Genomic DNA, 24,709 nt, shown 5'->3' on the forward strand with positions numbered 1-24,709 from the left:
AATTGGGGAAGCACAGTGAGAAATTGAAAAAATTTCAGCATGATAACATTAATATTCAAACTTATTTACATACAGTAGGAGAAATAAAATAGTAGAAGAATTACATAAGTGTAGTCTGAGTCAAAATAAGATCTTCATTTATAAATCACTGATTTATTCCCTAGATTCCCTATAGCAAAGAAAAATATACACCAGTAAGGAAGTAAGATGACTAGGCACTCCATTATAACAGGTAATGTTTGTCACTGGAAATAAACATTTGTTTTTATTCCAGAGCCTAGATAAAGTCTGTGAATAAACCCTGAGACCTTTATTCAGGTCACACAATAATATGTATTTTATTTTAACTGATTAGTAGTTAGCTGCTAGTTAGAGAAGCAGACACTGGTATTATTATTTATTATTATTATTAGCATTTATTTATATGGCGCCACAAGTGTTCCGCAGCGCCTTACAAAGTACAAAAACAAATTGTATACAAGTGACTTACAGAACAATACAATACAGGACATGGATAATATATATTGCTACATTAATGACCATATCACCCAGATAAGCAACAGAGCATAAGCAACCAAGTGTTAGGTGCCCTAGTGGTGACTAAGAAGTAAATGACACTATAGTAAGGAGAAGCACAAGAGGGTAGATGGCCCTGCTCGTGAGAGCTTACATTCTAAAAAGGTGGGGGAAGACAAACTGGGTTGACACAGATGGGGTAGATGGGGACGAATGAGCATGTAGCAAGGAGTTAGAATGATAGCTGGAAGGCTTTGATGAAGTAGTGGGTCTTGAGAGCCCGTTTGAAGGATTGCAAACAGGTGGAGAGTCTGATGCGGAGTGGGAGAGAGTTCCAGAGGTGGGGAGCAGTGCGGGCAAAATCTTGGAGGCGGGAGTGGGAGGAAGTAATCAGCTGGCATGAAAGGCGGCGTGCATTAGTTGAGCGAAGAGGGCGGAGAGGAGCGTGAAGGGAGATGAGATCAGAGATGTATATGGGAGAAGATTGGGTGAGGGCTTTGTGAGCGAGCGTGAGAACCTTAAATTGGACTCTGAAAGGGAAGGGGAGCCAGTGTAGGGCTTGTAGGAGAGGGGAGGCAGATACAGAATGTTTGGAGAGGAAGATAAGCCGTGCAGCAGCATTGAGGACAGACTGGAGAGGAGAGAGATGGGATTTGGGGAGGCCAGATAGGAGGAGGTTACAATAGTCCAATCTGGAGATGACCAGTGAGTGTATGAGGGTTTTAGTAGCATCCTGGGTGAGATAGGGTCTGATCTTAGAAATATTTTTGAGATGGAAACGACAGGACTGTGAAAGGTTCTGGATATGTGGTTTGAAGGAGAGGGATGAGTCCAGGATAACTCCAAGACAGCGCACCTTGGGACTAGATGAGATAGTTATTCCATCAATTGATAAAGAAATAGTGGGAAGTGAGGTGATGTGGGAGGGTGGGAAGATGATTAGCTCTGTCTTAGACATATTAAGTTTAAGAAATCGCTGGGACATCCAGGAAGAGACAGCAGAGAGACAGTTGGAGATACGAGTCAGAAGAGAGGGGGAGAGATCAGGGGAGGAAAGGTAGATTTGAGTATCATCAGCATAGAGATGATAATGGAGGTCAAAAGAGCGGATGAGTTCACCTAGAGAGGAAGTATAGAGGGAGAATAGGAGAGGACCAAGAACAGAACCTTGGGGAACACCTACTGTAAGAGGCTGTGGAGGGGAAGAGGAGTCGTGAGAGGAAACTGAAAAAGATCGGTCAGAGAGGTAGGATGACAGCCAGGAGAGGGCAGTTTCACGTAGACCAAGGGAGTGAAGGATATTCAGCAGGAGAGGGTGGTCCACAGTGTCAAAAGCAGCAGAGAGATCAAGGAGAATGAGAAGAGAGTAGTGGCCTTGGGATTTGGCAGCAAGGAGGTCATTGCTGACTTTTGTGAGGGCAGTTTCAGTGGAGTGGAGAGAACGGAAGCCAGACTGAAAAGGGTCAAGGAGGGAGTGGGAGGAAAGAAAAGTGGTAAGGCGGTTGTAGACAATCCGCTCAAGGAGTTTGGAGGCAAAGGGGAGGAGAGAGATGGGACGGTAGTTAGAAAGAAGGTTAGGATCAAGGGTAGGTTTTTTAAGAATGGGGGAGACAAGGGCATGTTTGAATGCAGAAGGAACAGTGCCTGATGAGAGGGAGAGGTTAATGAGGTGGGCAAGATGGGAGCAGGCTGAGAGAGAGAGGAAGCGGAGGAGGCAGGAGGGGATGGGATCAAGGGGGGAGGTGGAAGGGGGGGAGGACCAGATGAGGGCCATGACTTCCTCTCCAGATACAGGGGAGAAGAATGTTAGAGTTGGTAAAGTTGATGGGGAGGGGTGACTAGGGAAAGGAGGAGGTGGAGAGCTGGGGGACTGATTGGATATGATGTCCTGACGTATGGAATCAATTTTAGATGTAAAGTAGGTAGCATAGTCAAGGGCAGTGAGCAAGGAGGGGAGACGAGGAGGGGGTGGGCGAAGGAGGGATTTGAAAGTAGTGAAGAGACGCTGGGGATTAGAGGACTGAGAGGAGATGAGGTTCTTAAAGTATGACTGTTTAGAGAGGGAGAGCGCAGCACTATAGGATGAGAGCATAAATTTGAAATGGAGAAAATCTGCCTTAGAGCGTGATCTTCTCCACTGTCGCTCGGCAGTTCGAGAACACTTTTGCAGGTATCTGGTGCATTTGGAATGCCAGGGTTGAGGAGTAGATCTGCGAGTGTGAATAGTGATCGCTGGGGCAACAGAGTCCAGAGCAGAAGTAAGGGAGGCATTGTATAGGGAGGCGGCTTGTTCAGGGCAGGAGAGAGAGAGGATAGGGGAGAGAAGTGAGTCAAGCAGGGAAGAAAAGGAACCTGTGTCGATAGTGTCAATGTTACGCTTAGTAATGGAGGCTTTTGGAGGTAGAGGAGGGGAAGGAGAGAGGGACAGGTTAAAAGAGAGAAGGTGATGGTCAGAAAGAGGGAATGGGGAATTGAGGTGGTCAGAAATATCACAACGGTGTGTGAATACCAGATCAAGCACATGGCCACTCACATGGGAGGGTGAGGAGGTCCATTGGGAGAGACCAAGTGATGATGTGAGGGAGAGGAGTTTGGAGGCAGAGGATTCTGTGGGGATATCAATTGGAATATTAAAGTCCAGGCAGACGGAAACCCCCCTGCGTTTGCCTATGGCATGCAATCAAATTTTAACATAAAACTGATTATTTTGTATACATATGTCTATACCCTTTTGTGTTCACACTGAAATCTGCATTCATTTATGTTTCAGCTTGTTTTTTTTAATGTTTCTTGATGAATTTGATCTCTATAGGTGCACATTGCATTGGGCTGCATTTTGCTCTCTAATCCATTGAAATGAATAAGCAGAACTGTAACTAGGGGTGTGCAACCAGGGCCACCACACATAGCACAGGGCTCTGTGAGCGGCACCATCGCAGCCCCACAGCCCTTGTTTCTCGTTAGCAGGGTACCTGGAATGGCAACCTGTAATCAGTATTACTGCTCCATTGCCACCCATAATTTCCTTTCGACACTACAGGCAGCTACCCTGCCAAGTTTACAGCTGTCCCTAGCATCTTGAAGTCTCTCTGGGCACTACTTCACTTTCAGGTGGTGGTGTGTGACATCATGATCTCATGCATTAAGGGGGCGCAGGTGGCACAGGGAGCTGTTAAGCCCTGTTATGGCCCTGTTAATAGGATATTGAAATTAATGGTCCATTAACATAAATGGAGTTGCACAGCACTAACAATTGTTTTTCCCTACATGAGTAATGATTTAATAAATATCTATAGTTGTGGACAAATACATTTCCATATAATGTAAAAAAAGGTTATAGTCTATCAATGTGCTGCCTAGGAGCCACAATCAGAAAAAGTGCCAACAACATGTTATCTAATCTAACACATCAAAGCTGAAATCTAAACAGGAAAAATATGGTACTCTTAAATTGGAACGCTCCCATTAAATGTAAACCTCATCGTCATTTCAAATGTGTGAAGCAAGGAAAGAAGAAAAATAATAACAAACAATGGATTAATACAATTCAATTACTAAAATTACAAATATGTCCATGTTTTTAAAAGCCAGTATTGCCCCATGCAAAAAACATACACAAAAGCATGCAAAACCATGGTGAAAAATATGGGTGCTCTCCCAATACAAGAACATAAACACTAATGTATGAAAAAAGGGGGTTACTTACACTGTCTTGCTTCATACATATGAAATGACGATGATGTTTATAATTTAATGTGAGTGCATCGATTTAAGAATACTATATTTTTCCTAATTAAATAAGTTTTGTATGTTCATCTGAGTTTATGTTACCTAGACAAGTGGACATCTCATTGGTGTAGGATTATCTATGGGAGCTCACTTGAACTAGATTTACATTGATAGTAGAAAAACAAAGTAAATAGTTTACTTTGTTTTTCTACTATCAATGTAAATCTAGTTCAAGTGAGCTCCCATAGATAATCCTACACCAAGCTGGTCAGTCTGGGGAGGTCCCATGCTGTGGTTTCCCTGCTTATATCGAGACCCAGCCTAGAATATTTAGCACAGGAGTTGGTTTAAAATCTCTGTAATTTCAGTGTGATCTAACAAGTTGTTGGCTATGGAAATGAATTGGGGAAGCACAGTGAGAAATTGAAAAAATTTCAGCATGATAACATTAATATTCAAACTTATTTACATACAGTAGGAGAAATAAAATAGTAGAAGAATTACATAAGTGTAGTCTGAGTCAAAATAAGATCTTCATTTATAAATCACTGATTTATTCCCTAGATTCCCTATAGCAAAGAAAAATATACACCAGTAAGGAAGTAAGATGACTAGGCACTCCATTATAACAGGTAATGTTTGTCACTGGAAAGAAACATTTGTTTTTATTCCAGAGCCTAGATAAAGTCTGTGAATAAACCCTGAGACCTTTATTCAGGTCACACATTAATATGTATTTTATTTTAACTGATTAGTAGTTAGCTGCTAGTTAGAGAAGCAGACACTGGTATAAAATATTATTTTATTTGTTCATACAGAGAATACAAACAGTTGGATGTAGTTTTGGGAATGAATAGTGATCCCTGCCCTAGGAAGCCTCATAGCAAGAAGTCATGATTTATATGTGTTTGCTCATTCATTCATTTATGTATTTATAAGTGAAATCGATACCTCCGAGGTTTCATTATTCCTACACCCTCTATATGTAACATAATAAGGATTCTTACCATTTGCTGTGTACCAGCAATTGAAACTGCATAGGTTATATATAAATATGTAACTCTACATATGTGTAAGGGATTTCATTTCAGTGCCTCAGGATTATTAATAATATATACCAATTAACTTATCATCTGAAATATTTATACATTGGAGTTAACTATCCAAAAATTTTAAAATAGTTGTCTCATTAGTGCCAGCACAGACCATGTAACTTGCGTTTATATTAGAAATTGCCGGTGACATTTTTTTTTGACAATTTGTTCACTGTAACAAGTAGGAAATCATTTCCATTATGGACATTCATATTATAGGGATATTGGGAACTACAGTACTAATGTCTCCATGTTTTAAGCCATTTTTGTTTACAAATTCGTTGGCATTACAGCAAATATTGGCACAATTAATTATTGCACTGGTTTTACAAATATCGACAATGGCACAAGTTCCCCTGTACAGCAAATAAAGAGAAATCACTAAACTGATGTTTGTTATATAGATTTGAAAAAAATATTTTTTCAGATTCTTGTAAACACCATTGACAATCTATTATACCATAATTAGGGACATACTGTGTTTATCAAGATAATTCTGCCCATAAAACATGTGGAATGTCTGTTTCTGCATGTTTATAAGGACATAGGGTTCTATTCACCATCCCTTAATATCTACAAAAGGGGGTGAAAATTTACACTTTCCATACGCTTACCTGCTGCTCATGCGGGCACGTTGGAGGGAGCTTGCACTACAGACCACGGGGTTGGCAGAGGGGGGCTTCTATAGGCGGCGTCGGGTGAGTTGGTGGAGGGGGGGTGGTATAGGCGGCAGCAGAGAAGAGGTGATTACAGTGGGCTGGGAGAGAGACCGTGCCAAGGGGGAGGTGGTTACAGGCAGCGACAGGGGGCTGTGACAAAAACCTGACTGGCAGCAGAAGGAAGAGGAAGGAGAGGGTTGGTACAGGCTGTGACGGGGTGCATGGCCACTTGCATGGTGTGTACCAAACCAGAAAAGTAACATGATAGTGTGAGCCAGGGGTATTCAATATGCAACCCTCCTTTGCTGTGAACTACACATTCCAGCATTTCCTGCTACAGTTTTAGCATAACCTAATGGCAAAACTCTGGCAGGGCATGCTGGAATGTGTAGTTCCACAGCAGCTGGAAGGCTGCAATTTGAATACCTGTGTGTGTGTGTGTATGTATATATATATATATATATATTTTATTATTATTATCATTTATTTATATGGAGCCACAAGTGTTCCGCAGCGCCTTACAATGTATGAAAACAAATAGGTGACAAAAGACTTACAGTACAGTACAATACAATACAGGACAAGGAACATGGATAATATACATTGCCACTTTAGTGACCATAACACCCACATAAGCAGCAGAACATAAGCAACCAAGTGTTAGGTGCCCTAGTGGGGAGTAAGAAGCAGATGAAAGTAAAGAAGGGAGAAGCAGAAGAGGGTAGAGGGCCCTGCTTGCAAGAGCTTACATTTTAAAAGGGTATGGCAGATATACATGAGTGACACAGATGGGGTAGACAGGAGGCTATACTCACGGCCAGGTCACCAAGTTCCAGCTGATGAGTATCCAGGATATGACTCCAGATCGTACTTTATTACTATTGTAGTTAATTCTGAAAAATTTATTAGCTCAGCTCCTATCATTTCAATACATAGCTTTAAGAGTTTTGTTAGTGCATCTCATTGTCCAAACCATGTTCATTAAACATATAAAACTGTAATAAATTTAGTTGATATAATCTGGTCTCAAATTTTGGTCAAAGCTTGTTCAACTGTTTGATTAATTGTTATGCATATCACACTTAATACTAGCCACACTTTATATCTTTCCACATGCAGCTGACTATTCTAATTCAAAAGAAATAGTTTGTCTGATTATGGCAAACTACAGCTGGCATCTATTGGTCAGCTGATCAAAGCAGATAAATTGCACTCTGTTAAGTAAACACATGCTCAATAAACTATACTAACCTCAAAATATCCACAGAGCAAGTAAGACCAAATGTGTGTGTATATATATATATATATATATAAACTGTACTGTATATGTGTGTGCATGTTGTCATGTTCATGCATACACTTGATAAGAAGTAGACTGTGGCCATAAGTGGTGCACATGGTGAACAACAATTCTCCAGTAGACTGTAAATTGAAGCCATGCTCAACTGGTATCAAGGTGCCAAAAGAACATTGCCCTCACCATTACACCACCAGCGACCTGAATTGTTGACACAAGGAAGGATGGGTCTATGGATTTACGTACGTTGTTTACCCAAAATGTTTACCCTATAATCTGTATGTCACAGCTGTTCAGTTTTGATGACTCTGTTCAGATATGCTCTTCTGAATACCACTATTGCTGCACATGGTTATTTGAGTTACTGTCACCTTCTTGTCAGCTGGAGCCAATCTGCCCATTGTCCTCCAACCACTGTCATCAACATTGGAATTTTTGCCCCCTCAGAACTCTGGAATTTTGCAGGGTTGTCCATGGGTCGTTCCAGTGGCACCCTTCAGTGTTAACTAACCAATCTGGGTCGCAATGACCTGGATCGTGCCGCATGCCGCCCGTGCGCATGCCGCCCGATTGGCCGGCTTTAGTGACGCTTGGAAATTACATCATCTTCAAACATCCACTGCAACGCCGGAAGAGCCAGGCCACTGCAGACCCGGCTCCGGTGTGAATGACGCCGACTTGGGAATATTCTGGGTCGGCGCCGCAGTATGAAAGGGGTTAGTTCCGGATCGGATCCGGATTGGAACCCTGTTCCAACCTGCGGGTCAGATCTGGAACTTTGGTATAAAAGCTGTATGACTGTGCATATTTCAGTTTATTATTATGGCATACTGTATTAGAAGTATGTGTGGCTAGATTGTAAACTTGTTGTATAAGGGGCCTATTCATCAACACTAAAATAACGTTTTTAAGGACATTTTCCTTAAATAACGTTATTTTGGTATTCATGAACAGACTTAACACAGGAGATATCACAGATATCTCCTTGCTAAGTTCCCCTGCGTTAATTTCCACACTCCCCATACATTAGTATGGGGATGTGGAAATTGTGGTATTCATCAAATTCCGAAAATTATCAATTTTCGGAATTTGATGCAGTTACTATTCGCCACTGTGAGGTGGCGAATAGCAGAATCCACTTACCTGTATCTACTTGTGCAGTTCCCCCGACGAGCCCCTCCGGCGCTCTGCTCCGTCCTCAGGCTCCGGAGGCTGGTCTGTCATGTGTGCTCCCCAGCAGAGCACAAGAAAGTTTAGAGAAAAAAAAGAAAATTTTTTTTTTTTCTAATCTGTCATGTGGTCTGCTGGGAAACCACATGACAGACCAGCAGGACGGAGCCGGAGGCTGCTGCGCGGACAGGTAAGTCGGGGGGGGGGAAGGTGAGCGGAGGGGGGAGGGGTGTGGGGGGACACGAAACTTAACGCATCTGTAGGCAGTCCTGCGCATGCGCTGGTTTTACAGATGTAACAGCGCATGCGCAGCACTGTTTCCAGATGCGATAAGTTAGTGTAGGCAGGGAAAAGTATCTATTTCCCGAAAAGCTGTCATCGCAAAAATGACAGCTTTTCGGAATAGATACTTATGGAGAGGTGGAATGATGAATTCCACCTATAATTAGCTAGAACTCCATGAGAGTTCTAAAGCTAATTATCTCCAGAGAATTTTAATGTTTAATGAATAGGCCCCAAAAAACGGTAAGTTAAAATATCTCCTGTGTACTGTATTAGTGCCTTAGTAGAAAAATGATCACTTACATTTGTGTATTTCTTGCTTGACTACCAAATACCAAATAGAAACTTTTAGCAAAGTCTCTCACAGTCATCAGAATAAAAGCATTTTGTACATCTTCATACCTCCCAACATGAATCTCTCCTGGAGGGACAAAATGCTCTATTTCTGTACATCCCTCTTAATTTATGATTGCCATCACCTGTGTTGAACTAGTTAATTGATAAGGCGTTTCAACACAGGTGATGGCAATCATACATTAAGAGGGAAGTCCAGGAACAGAACATTTTTGTCCCTCCTGGAATGGGTCATGGTGGAAGGTACGCATATTTATAACAAAAAAAGTATAATGGACATTCTTAAAACACATTCCCTATAGTATTATTTAAAAGGCATGTACACTTTTGGTTAACCCCTCCTTCATATATTCTACCCACTGATTGTGGTCTGTTTTTTCTTCTTTTTTTATTATTTTGGACTTGCAGTGCTACCACAGCATTACAGCACACAATTCATCTACAGAATATCTCTTTAAAGGGGCCTATCTATTAGCAGATAAATTTGAACGATGAACGATATATCGTTCAGTCGTTCAATTTATCTGTCATGGATAGGCCCTGAAAGATGACAGATGCGCACTCCATCGGCCGACAAATGTCTTTCGTCTCTCCAACATGTTGGTCAATTATCGCTTATCGCTGACAGATATTAGAAATATCTGTCAGTTTATAAGGTGTAAACGACAAATGATATTTTTAATGAAAATTAATAGAAACATAAAAAAAATTCCACTCCCTGAATGATGTCATGCAATATCATTCGTCGTTTGCAAAAATCTGTCATGTACGTGACAGATATCTGTCACCGCAGCCCCAGGATTTTTCAAGGGATAAATCTTTTGTCTTTCATCGTAGCGAAAGATCTGCTAATGGATCGGCCCCTTAACAGAGTTCTATTGAAAATAATGTTGCTATAACGTGTAAACAACTGCACCTCTGTCTTAGCAAAGTAAATAGACATCTGGGGGTATATTTACTAAAAGTCCATTTTTGGTCGATGTTTGGTTGATTTTTGGTCTATTTTGTGTATCAGGGTCTAAGTCATACATTTACTAACAGATGATTTTTTACATATTTTTATTAAATAATGCCAAAAAATCCTCTCTAACTAAATGTGTGATTTAAATGTGCGATTCAGACCCTGACGCCAAACATCATCCAAAAATAGTCCAAAAATTATGTAAAAAATCATCTGTTAGTTAATGTTTGATTTAGACCCTGAAATACAATATCGTCCAAAAATTCACCAAACATCAACCTTCAATAAATATACCCCCTGGACTCTTATGCTCAGGTATTGTGGAGCAGAGTTTAATCACTTACCTGGTGACATCGCATGTGATGCAACTGCAGCAAGCAGTGCTTCAGCTGGCAAGGTCACATCACATGCAATCGCTCTTCCCCCCTGTGTCCCCCGGCTTAGGAAGAGGAGACCAAGTCTGCAAAAGTGCAGAACAGATCTCATCTGACTCCCCGGACCCACCGGAAGTGACACAGCTGTCTGTGACCACCGAATTCACTTCGGGGGTACATGCACCAGTGATCACAGTGTGAGGAGGGGAACTTGGTTGTTATTTGGCTGATCTCTGCAAGTGCTGGTCATCTGTGCCCCCTGACACATGCTCTGCATGTGCGGGAGGGAAGGGGGGGTATATGCCCATGGGGGTGTGGGGCGGGGGGAATCTAGCATCAGTGGCGGTGGGAGAGATGTAATATAAAGAAATATGAGGCTGGATGGTGGTAAAATAATAAAAAATATACATTGGTGACAGGGTATGAGAAGGCTTCTACAAAGGGGGTAGTTGGTTTATAAAACAGATTTTTTTTTTACTACTAAGGGGGTATGTGGGGGTACTGTTATTAGGATTTATGACCACTGTGTGGTCTATTACCTATGGAAAGTTCTATTATAATAGGGGCCTAAGGTTGCGGGGGAATAGGGGGGGGAGCAAAACACCCCCAAGATTTTTTTTTTTAATCAAATATTTAAATATATTATTAATAATACTTTTTAAACTTTATTATATAATAAAAAAATGACAATTTCTGAGCAGTTTTATCGGAAAAAAAATCAGTCAAGTGGTTAAGGTTCCTTATTTGCTCCATGGGATGCAGGTTAAACTGCAGGGATATTGTCCTTTAATTAATAGGCTGTGTTTTCTGCCTATGGCACACAAATGAATACATTTAAAAGAAAGAAAAAAATTGACTATCGGCTATGTAACATTTCTCTGAACTTCAAAAGCATGTATATTTAATATTGTCATAGCATTACATGATGTGGATTTGTTTTTCTCTGCAGGAATTCACACTCTTGCACAGCTGAAAATGGGAAATGGAAGCAAAAATAACTGAAAAACAGATGGTGGATATCTGAAATTGTCTTTCCTTCAACAACAAAACAGCAAAGAAGAACAGCATTTGGTTAATTGTTATGCCAAATCCACAAAAACATGTATAACATTGTTTTGATGAATCAGACATTTTAATTACTGACAACTGGAAGATGAATTAATGGCATAGAAAAAAAATCCATAACATTTTCACATATGCCTTATTTGGCAATAACTGAATAAATGCATCATAAACCAGCACACAAATGGTGCAGGAGAGCTCAATAATTAGTTAGGAAAACAAATACGTATGCAATTCACCAAGACCCAGATTTTGTTTTATTATACTGCTGCTTTATTTAAGAAAGTATAAATAGAAATCACAGAAAACCTATTTAAAATATATTACAGTGTCTCCTATTGCGTTCCAATATTACAGAGATAATTATTACACAGAAGGGAAAATCATGAATTGTAATTTGTAACCAAGATATACCTATCAGTATGTAAAGTCCCTTAACTTCATATTTACCAAATGTTTGCCAAAAGCAAGTACTAAATGAACGCACGTTTTTTAAAAGAATATATGAAAACTGAAAGAAATCTTTTATTGATTCATAGCCTGATGGATCATGGCTCCAAATGTAGCAGGACACTCTGCTGTTGCAATTTTTTTTCTTTTTCTATCACTTTGCTATGTCTATTGTAACAATTATACTAATGACTGGATGGTGCTTGAAGACGATTTCCCTCAGTATAGCATATTGTCGTCTCATGGAACCTTTAATTTCAAGCAGAAAAACAATCCTTCTTATCCACGGTTATATTTTGATAGTGCTGATGTTCAAGAACTTAAGCAAAAGACTCACACCACCCATTTACATTTATTTAGGGCAATTAGAAATGCCGTTAGCATGATGCTGGCTAATCCATCTTATTACTTGCCTCCTCCAAAGCATGCTGATTTTGCAGCCAAATGGAATGAGATTTATGGAAATAATTTACCACCATTGGCATTATATTGTCTACTTTCTCCAGATGATAAACCTGCATTTATGTTTGCACTGGAATATATGGACAGAATGGTTAATTATAAAGACTGGATGGTTCAAAGTGCCCCTGGCGATGAGGTACCACTTGCACATTCTTTAACGGGTTTCGCCACCTCATTTGACTTTTTATATTGGTCTCTTGACCGGGATAGAAGACAAAAGTATTTGAAAAAAATTGAGACTGTCACTAGTGAGATGTATGAATATGCCAAAGTTCGGTCATGGGGAAAACAGTTCCTCCACAACCACCAAACCACTAATATGCTTGCATTGCTCATCGGAACTCTAGTTGTTGAAGAATCAACCCAGGCAAAATCAACCCAGACAAATATGTGGAAAGAAATGGTTATCGATGTGATGGAAAAAACAATGTTTCTTCTTAATCATGTTGTAGATGGATCTCTTGATGAAGGCGTGGCATATGGCAGCTATACATCAAAATCAGTTACACAATATGTTTTCCTATCAAAGCGCCATCTTGGTATTAATCATTTTGAAAACAACTGGCTGAAAATGCACTTTTGGTTTTATTATTCTACTTTGTTACCTGGTTTTCAGAGAACTATTGGAATAGCAGATTCTAATTATAACTGGTTTTATGGTCCAGAAAGCCAGCTGGTGTTTTTGGATACATTTATTCTAAAGAATGGATCTGGAAACTGGTTGGCACGTCAAATCAGAAAACACAGACCTAAAGATGGACCCATGGTACAATCCGCATCACAAAGGTGGAGTACATTTCATACAGAATATTTGTGGTATAATGCAGAGCTTTCCCCACAGCCTCCACCTGATCATGAAACACCAAAAATGCATGTGTTTCCCAACTGGGGAGTCGTAACATATGGAGGTGGTGTGTCTAATACTCAGACTAACACATTTCTATCTTTCAAATCTGGAAAGCTTGGTGGTCGTGCAGTTTATGACATTGTTCATTTTCAACCATACTCTTGGGTAGATGGGTGGAGAAGCTTCAACCCTGGGCATGAACATCCAGATCAGAATTCTTTCACATTTGCCCCAAATGGTCAAGTTTTTGTTTCTGAGGCTCTCTATGGACCAAAATTTAGTCATTTAAATAATATTTTAGTTTTTGCTCCATCACCTACCAGTCAGTGCAATCAACCATGGGAAGGTCAACTTGGTGAATGTTCTCATTGGCTTAAATGGACAACAAATGAATCTGGAGATGCAGCTGGAGAGATTATAACAGCAAGTCAACAAGGAGAGACAATGTTTGTAAGTGGTGAAGCAGTGTCTGCCTACTCATCCTACATGAAATTAAAAAGTGTTTATCGTAGTTTGCTGCTTTTAAATCACCAGACATTACTTGTGGTTGACCATATTGAGAAGAATGAAGGTTCTCCAATATCCTTAGTCAGTGCCTTTTTTCATAATCTAGATATCGATTTTAAGTATGTTCCATTTAGGTTTCTTAATAAATTAAATGGTGCTATGATGGACATATGGGATGCACATTATAAAATGATGTGGATAGATCAAAATGGTAATAGTCCTATAGCTAAGATACAGGAAGCTGAGCAGATAGCTGAATTCAAAAAGCGCTGGACACAATTCGTAAATGTTACCTTTCAGTTAAACGAAAAAGTTTCAAGGATTGCTTACTTATTCCATGGGCCATATGTTAATGTGTCAAATCTAAAATTCTTAGATAGTAGCAAATATGGAGTTAAACTCTCTGTTAAAATTAATAATACTGAAAATATAGTGTCTATGGTAACAGACTACAATGATCTTGAGGTCAGATTTAATTATCTTGGTTTTGGAGGTTATGCAAAATTGGAAGACCAGGACAAAATAGTGCGATTCGGCTTGGGTACTGAGTATGTTAAAAAAACTAAACTAATCAATATGAAGGGGTTTCATTTTGGGTACAAGGTACATTTGATTTTAGGCTTAATATTAGGTATAAGCTTGGGGATTTTAGTACATTATAGGAGATTCTACGTTAGTTTTCGTAAGTTGATGCGCTGGATGCTGATATTGATTATAACATTGTGGTTTTTTGAATTGGTAGATGTGTGGAAAACATGTACTCAACCTATTTGTGCAAAGTGGAATAGTGAGGGAGCAGACAGAGGGGTAATTAGGAAATCTGAAATGCATTCCGAACTGCCAGTTGTAGTAATTACATCTCTTCCAGGTTCAGGAGCTGAAATTTTAAAGCAACTTTTTTTTAATAGTTCAGATTTTATTTATATTAAGGTCCCTACAGTTTACATTGACATTCCTGAAGCAGAATACAAAATCGATTCATTTGTGGATGCATGTGAATGGACTAGATCTGATGTGGTTGATGGGCATTTTCAACTAATTCAAGGTTGGCTACAGTCAGTGCTACAGAATACAAAACTCCATTTACAGAATATTGATTTGCAAGAACCCAGCAAACCCAAGCTTTTTCACCATACCCCAATTAGCAAAGAAAAGAAGCGAAGATATAAGACAAGAGACATTTTCTCAGAGCAAAGGATTAAACCTAAAGCATATTACGATAGGGATGCCGATTACGTTAGACAACTCCGCAAACATTTAGTACTGTTTCCCAAGGCTCAGCCTGTGCTTGGTTTAAATAGTGGTAGCTGGACTTTAAAGCTTCCATTCATTCAAAAGACTATTGGACCTCAATTAAGGGCAATATTTGTTATTCGAGACCCTCGTGCTTGGATTTATTCAGTGTTATATAAGAGCAGTCCAAGTTTATACACATTGAGAAATGTTCCTCAACGCTTATCGGCAATGTTCAGAAATGATGAAAAACAGAAATGTAAGTCAAATTCTGGCTTTGCATTGGAATATGACTCATTAAAGGAAGAGATTTCCAATTCTAAATCAAATGATTTATCAAAACTCGCTTATCTATGGTTAGCCAATGTAGCAGCAGCCATTAGAATAAATAATGATTTGCCATCAAAAAATTACCTTCTGATTAAATTTGAGGACATTGTTAACTTTCCAGAAGAGACTGCAGAAAGTATGTACAACTTTTTTGGTATTCCTGTATCACCTGCAAGTTTAAATCAAATAATGTTTGCAAGTTCCACAAACCTGTTTTATCTACCACACGAAGGAGAAATTTCACCCTCAAACATAAATACATGGAAGCGGAATATGCCTAGTGCAGACATTGCATTAATTGAGGATATCTGCTGGAAACTAATGGATAAACTTGGGTATGCAAGAATTAAAGATTGATTTGTCCATTTTAAAGCCACTAAAATAGACTAAGCCAAAAATGATCATTATGAATGATTTTATGAGTGGTAGCTCCTATGTGCTGCAGGACAGCAGTCATTTGCACTATCTCAATATGATTTATGAATCACAATCAGAATCAATAAATATATATTGTTTATTCTTGTAGATTGTCTTTATATATTTTTTTAACAGATATTATTTTATGCATTGTAATTTTCAAGAGTTCTAAAAATGTTTAGAGAATACACTTTAAAGTGCTAATAAATCATTAAAAAAGTGATAGGGATCAGATCATCCTTCTTCCTCTGCTATTCAAGAAAGAGATAAGTTCCAAACTCCTAAGTATACAATAGAAGAAAAAACACAACAGCACCAAATTGAGCAGACAATAATGAAAGAGCAGAACTAATATTTCCTAAATAATGTTTGTATGATCAATTAGATTTATACAACAAGCTATATACCCTAATATATGATTTTCATATTTTGTGATTTTAAGGAATACCATATACATTGATTGGATGATATATGGCATTGTTTGATATGTACTGTGTATTAATGTATTTTTTAATACAAAAATTAGATTGATTAGCTAGTTGCTCATTTAGGAATTTTTTTTACACTTACATTAGATCATTATTGTCTAATTAGTTTGGTACTGTTCATGTGTTTTTATTATTCTTTAAAAATGTATTCTTATGCAAATATTCACATAAAAGTAAGAATTCATAAAATACATTGTGCTATTTACAAAACGTGTTTTTGCCTCTTGCAAGAAATTTGTTTTTAGGGTTATCTTATAAAGAAACAAATTATTTCAATCTACAGGATGGGCCTTATAATTGCAAATAATTTGAATATTAAGACCACTACAACCAAAAAAGTATTGCTTTATTTAGAAAACAGCTCTACCGGGCACTGAAAATCTAACATTGGGTGGCGTTTAGTTTGTTGTTTTCCTATTTTATTTACCTATGTTCTCCCAATAAAAAGTAAAACATAAAATTCAAAAGTTTGATTTAAACAAGCACATACAACCAGTGGTGTCACAAAAGGGGTGCGGGCAGCACCCGGGTGTCACTAGCTGAGGGGTGACACCAAGGTGCCAACTCCTCAGTGACAGGAGCTGGGTGCTGCACTGTTGCAGAGAGTGAGCTGGCACTGTACACAGGACAGTCTGCACCCCCCACCACTACCACCCCAAGTGATAACCAAGAAAGGTGGATCTAGACCACAATTATACATATGATATAGCAAAACAACAATTGCTGTTAGCTAAAATAAAATGAAAGCAAAACTTCTGTTTATTCATAAGATATGGGTGCCTACTCCCTACAGGAGCAGACAGACTGGAAAAGGAGTTTGTCACAAAGTGTATAGTCTCTGATTGAGCGTTTTGCCTCAGAAAGATTTTGACCTTATCATTTATTTTCTGCAAAATAATTACAATTTGCTAGGAAACTTAAAATTATTTAATGAAATGTTTTAATTTGGCTCCCAATTCCATCAACCCCTCAATTTTCTGTATGGATAAAAGATAGACAGTAAGTAGAGAAACATTGTCTAGATAGACAACAGATGTTAGACAGGCAATAGGTAGACAAGGACAAAAGGTTGACACAGAAAAGGTCGATGTTGATTAAGGTCGATGAGGTCACAAGGTCAACAGGGTCGAAAGGTCGACACAAAAATGGTCAACACATTTTTCTGTTTTCTAGCCCTAATATTTACTCTAACCCTCCCCTCAGTCCCTAATCCTCCCTCCTGGTGCCTAACCCTAACCATCGGGGTAAGTGCCTAATTCTAACCATCCCTTCTAGTGCCTAATCCTCCCTCTTGGTGCCTAACCCTAACCATCTCTTCTAATGCCTAACCCTAACTGTCTGGTAAGTGCCTTACCCTAAATTTAAAAAAAAAACTTTGTGGCCCATTTTAGTGTCGACCAATTTTTTTGTATTGACCTTTTGACCATGTTGACCTTTATCCATGACAACCTTTTCTGTGAGGACATTTTGTCCTTGTCAACCCATTGACTGTGTAGACGTTGTCTATCTAATTACTATCTATCTTTCATAACAAACCCATTGCTGGTATTGTACTGATAATTATATACCTAAATCTGAAGTGTATTCGAAAGTTATTTAACTTTATTTTACAGTTTTTCTATATTCTGATTCCATTGATATATAAGTAACAGTCTTTTACTAAAGTGAGAGTTTTTAGAAGTGATGATGTTGCCCATAGCAACCAATCAGTTTCTAGCTATTATCTTCCAGAAGGTGCTCGTTAAATGTTAAGTAGAATCTGATTGGTTGCTCTGTCCAACATCTCCATTTCTAAAGACTCTCACTTTAGTAAATATACCCTTTAGTATTACATTTTGTGATAGCCTTGTGAATATTAAGAATTTAAATTTGCCTTGATCTCCAATTGTCCCTGATCTGTTACATGCATTTTTTTGTTCCCTCATAACTGAGAGAACAAAGAGACGTAGTACCAACAACATCCTTATCTTCATAGGCATAAATAAGAACTCCTTTCTACCGTTCAGTAGATGCTGGCACACAAATAGGAGTTTATCATGTCCTAGCAACTAAGTGATAAGTGTGCTCTCTGGGAAATAGGGAATAGATCAGCTGGGATTGTGTGAAGAGTGCTCTCAGGTTGGTACTTGGGTGGAGCGGAAATCATCCTTCTAACAAAGAGAATCATAAATCCAATTGGACCGCTCTTCTACCTACAAAGTACTGTTGTCAATAAAATCTCCATCTATTTGCTGTCAGTGTCTTATCACTTTTGTCTACATAGTGTAGAACTCTCAATACAGTGGATTACGTATTGATAAGGATGGTTCTCTTTGTTCTTTAACTTCACTGCTGAACTGGGTTTGTCCCTCCATTGTATCCTTACTTTCTGTGAAATTCTCAGGTCCTTCAAAAGGGGTGCATTGGGTGTCTGCTATGTAAAAATTATTGGACACTAATAGCAAATAAATTAACAAGATTTTATTGATGGTAGTACTTTGTATGTCCACCATATGCAGTGATTACTGCAGACAGCCTTCTTGGCAAACTATTCATAAGTTCCTGGACAACAGCAGGTGGTATGTTTTGCTATTTCGCCTTAAATACAGTGACCAACTGTGACACTGAAGAAGGTCAAGTCGTCCTAGAATGCACTCGTCGCTCTAATTCGTCTACTGCAAAAGGAATAGTTCATCTGTTAATTTTTTAAGATTATTTCAGGAAATGTTTTAAGTGGCATTACAGTAGTGATCTTCTGATGTTCTGTAAATGACTTACATGAGCCTGAGATATACAGAACAATTTGTCATTTGTACCTTGTGTAGCATGTTTCTTACTGTGTAGCAATTTACTTGGCTACATTACCAAATAAAGGACGACTTACATTAGCATAGTTAGTAGGAGAATTGAGGATGTTCCTTCCAACACAAAAAGCAGGTACACCAGTGCTCTAAATGCAAAGATGAGTTTACTTAAATTAGATAAAGAGCTGTAGAGAGTACAGTTTTAGGGGTATGTACACTAAATTTTTTGATTGAGTTAAATTACTGTATAAATCATGCTAAACTGTACAATATTTTAATAGAGTGGAAAAAATTATTTAATGAAACGGCTAAGAGGTAGGAGGTTAGACTTTTCATATAACATTTACAGTTTAATATAGTGGGCCAAGTGTAATAGGATGAGAGTTTTCTCACACTTTTTAAACTCGACCAATATAATAGAGTCTGACAGAGCAAACTCGCATGTTTTTCAGACTTAAAAAATCTCACAATTTAAAATCTCATCCAGATATTTTCTCATTTTGAAGATAAAACTTGACCAATGTGAGAGGTTGCTGCTAAACTCTCACTTTTTCTAAACTCTCACCCTATTACATTTGGCCCAGTATGTCTGTTCTATTTTGTAGATGTGTCCCCCTACACTAAATTAGGTATATATATTGAGCTGTATTGGGTGGAGTCAAGAATGGCACATCAAAAGAAAACAATGGGAGTACTGAAACAGTACCTCAAACAGTACCAATTTTAATTTAACCTTAAAATTGGTTTCAAAACATCAATATTTTCTGATGATTTTTGGATGTTTCTATTTATAGTAATCCGGATGGAGGCTTAGGACAAGTCATTTGTGTTTGTTCCAGCCACCAAAAAAGCATAGATTCCCCAAACCTCTCTGTCCCTAGTGGTGACTGCTGCAATAGCAGTTACCGCCTAATCTGCCCCGCCCCAGCCACATAACATATAATAACAATAATAATACTAATATATTACATCAGGGCACAAAGCTGCTGCTATGTGTTCCCTCCAATAATCTTTATTTAAGAGGAGCATGAGGGAGTATCTTACAGAGTCTCTGTAGCAAGACATAAGGCACTTATAGCACTCATATAAAGAAGCATCAATTTTGCATTTGTTTGGCGGCATTCCATCTGTTGATTTACTAAAGCACAAACCACTGGAAACCTACTGAGAATCCAGACTTTAGAATACAAAAGAACATTGAAGCACCATGAATGTTTTTTTCCATTCTGAGTACAAAGCGGCAGGTATAGAAAACATTGCAAACTTGCTGGAAGAACAAATTAGGTGGTTTTGACAGGCAAGGTAACTCACAAAGCTGCTGCTCAAGCTATCTGTTCATCCAGAGGAATCACCATATACATACAGTATAATTAAGACAATCATTATGTGTTGAATAAGGAGTCTGATGTTGTAACATTGATAATTCTCTAATGAAAGAAATACTATTTTATTCAAATATTAGGGGGAGAAATTATTGTTATTTTTTATTAAGAGACCAATATTGTTTATGAATTATATTCAAGGGACGATATTAACTAATTGTTAATTGGTGTTTCAAAATTTTTTAATGAAGTGGGAAGTATTTATTTTTTTATGATGTCTACACCAGTTATATAAATATAAAATAAGAAATGCTTTCCCATTATATATAAAAAAACATATTTAAACACCAATTAACAATTCATATTGCCTCTTTTATATAATTATTAAATAATATTGCTTTCTTAATAAAATGTATATTTTTCCCTGATAAAATAACACAATATTATTTCCCTCATAAGAGAATTATAAATGTTATAGAATCTGCCTCATAATGATTGCTCTCTGTCACGCTCTGGACTATTAAAACCACTTTCTTACTGCTCCGGTGCTTGTGCAGGATAGCACAGAGTTCCGCTCACACTGCACATCGCTCCCGGCTGATGCTGAGGTTGTCTGTGCTGCTCCTGCCCCTTCCGTTCAGTGTCCTGTTACTGAGCATGGAGATGGCTCTCTGCAGCCTCTTGCTCACAGCATGTCTTTCCAGCATGATGGAACACAGGCTGCATGCCAGAGTTCCCTCCTAAACAACAGTATGGGTGCAGCCATGTTGGACTCGGTCACCTGATGCTCTTCCTCCACTCAGTGCGCTGCTCCAAGACCAGCTGATCACAACATCCAATCCCTGGGGATCCTCCCCTATAAATTCCATTTCCAGACTGGCCTCTTTTTCCTGTACAATGTCGGTTCTTGCTGATACAGCTCAGTGCTAAGCTCCCAGGTACTCTGAATCTGAATGGACCCAGTCCATTATATCCAGTTTCTATATCTGGTAAACAAGTCTCCTATACCATCTTGTACACCAGTCTGGTTTTTAACACTGAGAGTTGTTCTTACAGCCACCACTGGTTCCAGCCGATACTTCCAACCATCAGGCTCATCCAAAGCTTCCAACATTGGACTCATATTAATTAAGTTCTTCAATTCATCAACATCATTCCCAACCAATCCAGTTAATCAATTCATCAACATTGGACTCATCAATTAAGTTCTTCAACTCTTCAACATTGGTCCCAACTGACCAGGTTCATCATGTCATTAATATCGGACTCATGTCAGTTAAGTTCTTCAATTCTATAACATCGGCCTCAAACCATTCAAGTTCCTCAATTCTTCAATATAGTATTCAAATCCATTAAGATCTTCAAATCATCAACATCAGTCTCAAACCGATCCAGCTCACAAACCAGCATCTTTGGTTCCAATCCGATTTTGCTCATTCATTCAGTATTATCATATATAGTTCTCATTCCAACCTGCTATTTAATAAAGACATTCCATTCTTGTTCTCACCTTCGGCCCATCATCCTTTACTTCCTCACAGCAATACATGAGGAATCCTGGTTCAAGTCACCCAGGTTTATTCACACCTCCCAAGTATCCTCTTCAGCCTCCAATGCCATTTCCAGCCCAAACCAACCCTCAGGCATGACTCTCATTATAAGTGTATTTTGTTCCTCTCCTACTGATTGTCCAGAAACATTCAGCAGTTTTATGATGATCTTGCACCAGTTTTACAGCATTGTTATTGTGATTTTACAGCAGCTTGGTCCAAATTCCATAAAAAAAATCACCCAAAAAATTTTCATTAAAATAGATGGACATTGCCGACGGTTTATAAATCCCTATCAAAATGACTCACTAGTAGATTCAGTGGTTTGGTGCTTCAGTTTGCCAGTGCCGTGTGGAGGTTGCAAAACCGCTGCTTAATAAATTTACCCTGCACTACCCTCATGGATAATGAGGGAGGACAGGTGATGAGGAGCCACGCAAGGCTTCTCTGTTACTGTAAACTGTATTAACAGAATGTAGGGTGACAGCAGATAGTAACAGCAGAGTGTACTATAAGAAATACGGGATATATTTAGATTAACGGTGGCCGGGACACCGGGCGTCGGAATACCGAAGTTGGAAGCCCGACCCGGGACTAAAGATTGGCATTGAAATCCCGATTATTGAGCCACCAGTATTTCATACCCATTCCAAGAAATACAGTATGCATAGCAGAATGTGCTTGGTGCAGTAGTCCTCCAGATATGCAGTTAAACTAAGATACATTTGTATTGGTCGATATGCTGAGAGTATTGTTTGTGTATTGCTGGTGGTGGTTAGTCCACATGTGGTATGCTCAATCAGTTCTTAGATTTATTGCAATCTAGCAGAAGAGCAAGTAACATAACACACAGGGATATCACAGGTGTAACAGTGGTAAGCAATCTGTGGAATATAGCAGCCTGGAGCTTAGGGTAATGTTGGGCATTGTAGTGTACTGGGTGTGAGCTGGGCGAATGTATTGGCAAATGGTAGTCCGAAAGACCCTCTGCGATTCAGTGGTGCTATACGGTAGTTGCGGTTATTGTTACTGGCTGTACTGGCATGTATTCTGATGGGAGTCTCTGGAGTTCACCCTATCCTCATGAACACTGGAGAGAAAAGATGCATGCAGGCGCTTGTGCATGTGCAGTAGCACGTGTCAGAGATCGGGCTCCTGACTGAGCTGCACCAGGTCCTATTGAGTGCTGGCTCAATTCAGTGTCATAAATTCATCCCAGATGCCCAGAAGCAAGTTATAATTTCATGCTCCTCCCCCCCCGTCACAACACTGTCATTGTAATGTAGCATTTTGCATGCAAATAAACCTGCAGTCTCGCACAGAAAGTAGGCATGCTGCATATCATTTTAATCAGCTTGTGCATCCTATTTGCATTGTTGTGCAAATAAGACACATTTGAAGGGAAATATTTGCAAGAAAATATGTTTGCGCTACCGAGTCACTTTGCCCTCACACGTTATGTGTAACGCGACTTGTAGCGCACGGAGGATAAATGTATGGAGTGGGATGGGGAGTTGTGGGTGGAGGAGGTGCCCCTTCAGTGCTGGCACCCAGCGGTAGGTGCCTCCATTGTCTCCCATAGTTCTGCCCCTGGCTCAGTTCCACCTACAGAATGCTGGAGGGAGGCTGCACAAGAAAGCACTCCTTCCAGCAAACTGAACAACTCCCAGTCAGGAGAATTGTGCATGCTGCAGTAGCAGTGAAACAAAAATTAAACACAGGAAAGAAAATAGAAGTAGCTGCAATAGCATGCATGTGCATGTGGAGAAATGACTGACTGCTAGGGCCATTAGTTTAAACTGACAGTGTAGCAGGGGTTGAGAAAAAGCCAGCCAACATACACTGGAAAGAAATTATTGATTGTAAGAAAATATTGGATCTTCCCTATCGTTGGCAAAATAAACTTTAAACATTGGAACCAAAACATTAATGATTCTAATGTTTCATAATTTGATTCCCATTCCTACTCAACAGGTGTACTTGAATGCAGGTGATTTAATTTATTTTGCTTAGTAAATTAGTACACCTGTTTCTACAGATGGAAATCCTGAAAAGATGACCTGTTTGTGGCTTATAGTTGAAAACCACTAACATACTGTAGGTACATCATGTGGCATTCCTTGTTGTGATCATTTGTTGCTTTAGATTAGGGGTGGGGAACCTTTTTTCTGCTGAGGGCCATTTTGATATATATATCATTATTCGCAGGCCGGTGCAGGCCACGCCCACTTTGTGTGACGTCACATGGGACCGGGCCACAATCGCCGATGAGGGAGCTGTAAGGGCAACGGGATGACTGTCTGAAGCATCCTAAGGTCACTCCAGGTGGCACTGCTGCATAGATTCTGGCTGCAGGGTGCCATTCTAGGCCAGATGAGGCTAGCAGAAAAAAGCTCAGAGGACCAGACCAAATGATTCCACAGGCCTTATACAGCCCCTAGGCCTGAGGTTCCCCATCCCTGCTTTAGATAAATGTTTCTCAAATCCAGTCCTCATGGAACCCTAACAGTGTAATATTTTAAGGTCTACTCACACAAATCAATATAATTAGTAGCAACTTTGGCTCTTTGAAAAAATATTAAATAAAATTTTTCTTTAAGGAAGTCATTTCACTGACCATTTCGGGATGTAGTAACCCTACCGGAGGTTGAGATGCCGGTGCTCAGAATACCAGCACCAGAATCCCAACCCCTGGAATCCCGATGGTATTAGGGTTAGGGGGAGGGAAAGGGTTAGGGGTTAGGGTTAGGCACTAGGGAGGGTGTTAGGGTTAGGCTGTGAAGGAGAGGGTAAGAGTTAGGCTGCAGGGGGGAGGGTAAGGG

The 24,709-nt window shown here is 39.3% G+C and overlaps 1 protein-coding gene across 1 annotated transcript in view; it reads left to right on the forward strand.

Moving 5' to 3' along the window:
• Positions 1 to 15,806, forward strand: part of DSEL (dermatan sulfate epimerase like) — a 32,117-nt gene extending 16,311 nt beyond the window's left edge. The window contains exon 2 of the mRNA XM_088475990.1: positions 11,386 to 15,806. Within this exon, the coding sequence (XP_088332116.1) occupies positions 12,049 to 15,684 (3,636 nt within the window). The 5' untranslated portion in view covers positions 11,386 to 12,048 and the 3' untranslated portion in view covers positions 15,685 to 15,806. The remainder of the gene's footprint in view (positions 1 to 11,385) is intronic.
• The last annotated feature ends 8,903 nt before the right edge of the window (positions 15,807 to 24,709 follow it).

This window comes from Taudactylus pleione, unplaced genomic scaffold (assembly GCF_031769625.1).
Source record: "Taudactylus pleione unplaced genomic scaffold, aTauple2 ptg000179l, whole genome shotgun sequence".
In the NCBI taxonomy this organism is placed as follows: Eukaryota; Metazoa; Chordata; class Amphibia; order Anura; family Myobatrachidae; genus Taudactylus; species Taudactylus pleione.